Source organism: Triticum dicoccoides, chromosome 2A (genome assembly GCF_002162155.2).
Source record: "Triticum dicoccoides isolate Atlit2015 ecotype Zavitan chromosome 2A, WEW_v2.0, whole genome shotgun sequence".
Taxonomy (NCBI): Eukaryota; Viridiplantae; Streptophyta; class Magnoliopsida; order Poales; family Poaceae; genus Triticum; species Triticum dicoccoides.
The window spans coordinates 708,671,390-708,677,592 of NC_041382.1; the positions used below are offsets into that span (position 1 = coordinate 708,671,390).

A 6,203-nucleotide genomic window follows, 5' to 3' on the forward strand; every position below is an offset into this window, starting at 1 on the left:
GTAAATATCTACTAATCGCTACGTGTAGAAGAACAAAACTTTAGGGAGTATGTGATTATAAGAAAATCGGTTACTTCTTGGGCCCCGTTTTTCATATATGATATTTCAACTTAATGGACCGTTCTAGCCTTTATTTTAGTGTTTATTTAACCAACTTATATTTAGTTTTTTCGCCATTTTTTAGAATACAACAGTAGGTTATAAAATTTGTATTAGAATTAATGAAGCCTCATCTAACTGACACAATCGAACATGAAAAAAAGGATATGATTCTTACTAGACGGATATGATTCTTCATGTACGTAGCTTGGCCGACTATGATCCTTAGACAGCTGAGTAGCATATCTCTTCCAAAAAAGGAAACTAGGATGCGCAAAACTTTACTATCATCACACTTCTATGCAAAACGCTTGATTCATTACCAAGAATACTTAAAACTAGCATATTTTCACAGTGTAATACCTGAGCATGTTTGAAACCAAATGGTTTCAGAATTTTTCTCTCCTTTTGAATTTTCTAAAAAAATTCTAATTCAGGTGCTGCAATGGGACCTGACTCCTGAGACCCATTTGCTATTTCCACAAAACAAGAGGCAAATATCTAATAGCTACATGTAGATGAATAAGCGTATCTGATTATGATAAAAATGATTATCTCTAATGCCCCAGCTTGCCCGACAAGGTTTTTGGTCGATTTAGTGATTGTTTAATTAGCCATATCGCTTTCCACAACAGATTATAAAAGTATATGGTCGTTCCTTGCTAGATCGAGACGCAAGATATTTGTCGAGGAGAGCAGCTAGATATTCATGGCTACCCTTTTGCATTTTGCTTCATCCACGTGTGGAGCCGATATTTGTATTTTGGCATCTCACACTTTTGCTTTCAACCAAAGATGACGGAAATATATGATCACCATGTGTAGAAGAAATAAAACTTTAGCAAGTACCTGATTATAAGAAAAATGATTATTTCAATGATTGTGTTTATTATTTATGACAATGCAGGTTTTCTAGATATTTCTAGAGGCAAGATGCTAGGTATCCTTTGGCTACGCTTTTGGGTTTTGCATGCTCTTTTGCCGATCGAAACTCCAAGATATTTGTGTAGGGGAACACTAAGATATTTTGGATTTTGCTTGTTCGACGTGTGAAGATGGTATTCCAGTCTCTTGCGCTTTTTCGTCCCACAAATCAAGCGGTAAATATCTACTAATCGCTACGTGTAGAAGAAGACAACTTCAGAGAGTATGTGATTATAAGAAAATCGGTTACTTCTAGGGACCCGTTTTTCATATATGATATTTCAACTTAATGGACCGTTCTAGCCTTTATTTTAGTGTTTATTTAACCAACTTATATTTAGTTTTTTCGCCATTTTTTAGAATACAACAATAGGTTATAAAATTTGTATTAGAATTAATGAAGCCTCATCTAACTGACACAATCGAACATGAAAAAAGGATATGATTCTTACTAGACGGATATGATTCTTCATGTACGTAGCTTGGCCGACTATGATCCTTAGACAGCTGAGTAGCATATCTCTTCCAAAAAAGGAAACTAGGATGCGCAAAACTTTACTATCATCACACTTCTATGCAAAACGCTTGATTCATTACAAAGAATACTTAAAACTAGCATATTTTCACAGTGTAATACCTGAGCATGTTTGAAACCAAATGGTTTCAGAATTTTTCTCTCCTTTTGAATTTTCTAAAAAAATTCTAATTCAGGTGCTGCAATGGGACCTGACTCCTGAGACCCATTTGCTATTTCCACAAAACAAGAGGCAAATATCTAATAGCTACATGTAGATGAATAAGCGTATCTGATTATGATAAAAATGATTATCTCTAATGCCCCAGCTTGCCCGACAAGGTTTTTGGTCGATTTAGTGATTGTTTAATTAGCCATATCGCTTTCCACAACAGATTATAAAAGTATATGATCGTTCCTTGCTAGATCGAGACGCAAGATATTTGTCGAGGAGAGCAGCTAGATATTCATGGCTACCCTTTTGCATTTTGCTTCATCCACGTGTGGAGCCGATATTTGTATTTTGGCATCTCACACTTTTTTCTTTCAACCAAAGAAGAGGGAAATATATGATCACCATGTGTAGAAGAAATAAAACTTTAGCAAGTACCTGATTATAAGAAAAATGATTATTTCAATGATTGTGTTTATCATTTATGACAATGCAGGTTTTCTAGATATTTCTGGAGGCAAGATGCTAGGTATCCTTTGGCTACGCTTTTGGGTTTTGCATGCTCTTTTGCCGATCGAAACTCCACGATATTTGTGTAGGGGAACACTTAGATATTTTGGATTTTGCTTGTTCGACGTGTGAAGATGGTATTCCAGTCTCTTGCGCTTTTTCGTCCCACAAATCAAGCGGTAAATATCTACTAATGGCTACGTGTAGAAGAAGACAACTTCAGAGAGTTTGTGATTATAAAAAAATCGGTTACTTCTAGGGCCCCGTTTTTCATATATGATATTTCAACTTAATTAATGAACTGTTCATTTGCCTAACTTATCTTTAGTTTCGTCATCCTTTTCGTAATAATAAAGTCTCGCTTAACCGATCGGCCGACTATGATTCTTGATGTATGTAACCTGGCCGAGTACGATTCTCATGTCTCTTCCAAAAAGGAAAACCCAGCATGCCCGAAACCTCACCAACGCTTTTTCTCAGAAAAGAAAGCCTGATCAATCACCAGGAACACTAGTCGAAATTCTTGATGTGCCAATACCCTCACTGACCGGCGAAATTTCGGCCTAACAAAACACATCCATCAAAAGTGTCGGTAAAACACGCGCGCACCACAGCTGAAATCTTGCGGAAAAGAAGAAAAAAGGGTGAAAAAAAGAGGCGATGGATAGACAGTCACCCAACGGGCAGGACGAAGACGCATCCATTTCGTGCAGCGCCACCCCACGGGCGGGGAGCACAGCACATGGATGAACACATTTGGGCGCTAGGATATTTGCGCGAGTCAGAAAAGCGCACCGGGGAAAAGCGCAAAGCAACCAAAAATCCCGTCCGAGGTGGCACCCCTGGCCGAGCTCTTTTTCTCCCCCCTCCCCTCCCTCCCCGTCGCAGCACACGCCTCCTCATTTTCCTCATCTCCTCTCCTCTCCTCTCCTCTCCTGCTCTGCTCTCCTTTGGAGCGAGAAGCAACAACAAAGATTAGGAGCTGCTGATTTCGCCTCTGTTCTTCGTCGTGGTCGTCGCAGCGAGATTTGGCTTTGCCGGCGCTTTGATCTTGAAGGATCTGGAGAGAGATATGGCGCGTTTTCAGGTAATAATCGCTCGATCTTTGCTCAGATGTGATTTTAGTTGGAGTTGAACATGTTGATGAAAGATCCACGGCCGCCAGAACTGTTTTTCTTTTGTTTTCAAACGAAAAAAGATGCTAGATATTTGTTGGTTGGAAAATATCTTTTATTTCTGCACTAGAATTTAGTTTGGTGAAACAAAAATCCGAAGCAGAAAATTCAACGTTTACCCTTCGAATCGAGTCTAACAAAATCCTCTCCTTTCTTCCTCCTGAAGGAAACCAAGCCGGATCTGCTGAATTCCGGCAGCGATACGCGGATGATGGCCGAGGCCCGAGCCCCCAAGGCGCGGAAGCCGTACATGATAACCAAGCAGCGCGAGAAATGGACCGAGGAGGAGCACAAGCTCTTCCTGGAGGCCATGCAGCTCCATGGCCGCGCCTGGCGCCGAATTCAAGGTACCTTTCCTCCCCAAGAATTTCTCCGTGTCTGATGATACCTTATCATCCGAGTAAAAATGACAAAAAATCCTCATGATCTGACAAATGGTTTCTTCCACTCCGCAGAGCACATAGGCACCAAGACGGCCGTGCAGATCAGGAGCCATGCGCAGAAGTTCTTCTCCAAGGTCACCCGGGACTCGTCCGGCGACAGCGGCGGCAGCAGCTCCGGCGGTGCCGGGCCGCCGATCCAGATCCCGCCGCCGCGGCCCAAGAGGAAGTCGGTGCACCCGTACCCGTGCAACCAGAGGAGCGCGCAGCCGGGGAAGCACGCCCACGCCGCGCTCCTCCGGGTCGACAAGCCTCAGCTGTCCATGTGTGAGCAGGGGAATGGCTCGCCGACATCCGTGGTGACCACCTCGCAGATAGGCTTGGGCGGCTCCGAGAGCTTCGACAGCGACACCTCGACCATCGACGTTGAAGAGCGATGCCCCACGCCGAGCACGGGGACCGCCGAGGTCGCTGTGCTAGCGCCACCAACCAATGATTCCAAGGTATACTCCCAGCAAAAGCATAGTAATATCTTGCAAGAGTAGCTATCCGGTCTTAACATGTCCACAAAATATCAAAACACCAGCAGATATTTCATTATTATTACTGAATGCAATGAAATTCTTCAATCTTTCCAATTCTGATGAATTTTCTTGATTGTGTGTTTCAGAAATCCAAGGGCAGTAGTGGTACTTCAGAAGAAGTGGTGTGTGACAACACGTCCGATGCTCCGGTCCTGAAGCTGTTTGGAAAGACAGTTGTTGTGAATGAATCACATCAGCTGCCAAACCCTGGCACTTGCAACCTGCAAACTGCCGCGGATATGGAACTGGATACTTCGGCCGAGACACCCACCAGTGCACCAGAGGCGAACACATGGAGCCCATGGCTGGCAAACTCGCAGCAGTTCATGTACTATGTTCCTCAAGGGGCAGTTTTCTTCGGCTACAACAATGGAAGTGTGCCGTACCCCGTGTCATCAAGCCCCAAGGCAGATCAACAGCACCAGCAACATGCTTCCGAAGCCGCCGCCGAGCTTAGGCGGAGGGAAGCGTCGTCGAACACGGCCTCCAGCAGTGTGGCTGAAACAACAGCCCGGAATTCTGCAGAGTCATGCACGGGAGCGGTTGGCGGCGACGACGAAATGGTGCATGCTGCAGGTTTGAGAGAGCGTGTGAGCCCGGCCTTCGTCCAGCAGCGAGGTTTCATGCCGTACAAGAGGTGCGCGGCCGAGAGCAAGGCGATGCAGCCCCAGGCTCCCAGGGAGGAGGCGGATAGAGAGATGACGAGGCTCTGCTTGTAAACCATGGAAGGCCTGAGGTACAGAGTGTTCATTGGGCGTCTGTGATCTCGCCCCATTGGCGGAGGTTCAGAGGTCGACGTTTGACCTATATAATTTTGGCGTAGTTGTAGTAGGATCGATCGCCCTGATGTAAATTAACTATTGCACAGCTCTCATCAATGGCATGGCAGGAGAATGCCGCAAGGCCTTCTTAGTTGTACTATGCTTTTGACAGATGAACCGAACACCGACGCCCTACTTGCAAAATGTTTAAGCATGGCAAATGAACTGAATACTTCATAAGTACCACTGTACTATAGTTGTTATACTAGATGATGTGTTGTGCTGGGTGAATATAATTAGATGAGGACTGGCTGTTTAAGCCTTCTTCTGTAGACGTCCTCACGGAAGAACTTCCAGAATTACGGATCATGTTATATGTGTTTTACCCACCCACAGGTGTGAACTTGAATCAGAAGAATCAGACACTAGCAGATGAAAACCAACCTACAAATAGGTAACCTTGAAGGTATTCTATGACCCTCTTTCGCTCAACAACTAAATCAACAAAAAAGTCAGGAAGATGTCTCACAACTTCTGAAATTTTACTTTGTTTAGTTCAAATAAACAGGGTGAGGGTCACAAATTTGCATCCCTAACGCTACTACTTTTTCGACTAAAAAACACCCTACTACCTTTTACCTTCCAATGCACCCCCTCAGTGTACTTCAAGATCCGTGCTGACGAACAATAAGATTTTGTGTCTGTAGTTCTTCGTGCGGGAATCCAGATTAGTTGTCTTCGTATCCTCAACGGTTGCAAGGAATAGGGTCGAGAAGCCTATCGCTGATGTATAGCCTAGCGACGCCTTGTGGTGTGAGGAAGCAGGCGGCGTCCGCTTTAGGTGCAAGAAAAGATGTGGAAAGGGCATTTGGGATTAACTGCCACCGTGATCTTGCACAACAAGACCACTAACAATAAGTGTGGCCAAGATTTGGATTACTACTACGAATTCATGTAAGAATATGGTGTGTCCAATTAGAAGGAAAGACCACATCCGACTCTTTCCAAGTTCAATACGAAATTCGAGATGCGGAAACTCACTAACATCTTCAAAGATACCTCATCGTGGAGTGATGGACGTGGA

The 6,203-nt window shown here is 44.0% G+C and overlaps 1 protein-coding gene across 1 annotated transcript; it reads left to right on the forward strand.

Annotated features, from left to right (window-relative positions):
• Nucleotides 1-3,158: 3,158 nt before the first annotated feature.
• Nucleotides 3,159-5,359, forward strand: LOC119356453 (protein REVEILLE 2-like). The gene is made up of 4 exons (XM_037623407.1): nt 3,159-3,306; nt 3,561-3,741; nt 3,850-4,277; nt 4,445-5,359. Exons 1-4 carry the CDS (start codon nt 3,292-3,294, stop codon nt 5,075-5,077), a joined length of 1,257 nt encoding a protein of 418 aa, XP_037479304.1. The 5' UTR covers nt 3,159-3,291; the 3' UTR covers nt 5,078-5,359.
• The last annotated feature ends 844 nt before the right edge of the window (nt 5,360-6,203 follow it).

What these genes read in the sequence shown, in the direction of transcription:
- LOC119356453 (XM_037623407.1), top strand. An exon ending in CGCCTGGCGCCGAATTCAAG is followed by an intron (nt 3,742 to 3,849) that starts GTACCTTTCCTC and finishes TCCACTCCGCAG; the next exon opens with AGCACATAGGCACCAAGACG. An exon ending in CACCAACCAATGATTCCAAG is followed by an intron (nt 4,278 to 4,444) that starts GTATACTCCCAG and finishes TGTGTGTTTCAG; the next exon opens with AAATCCAAGGGCAGTAGTGG.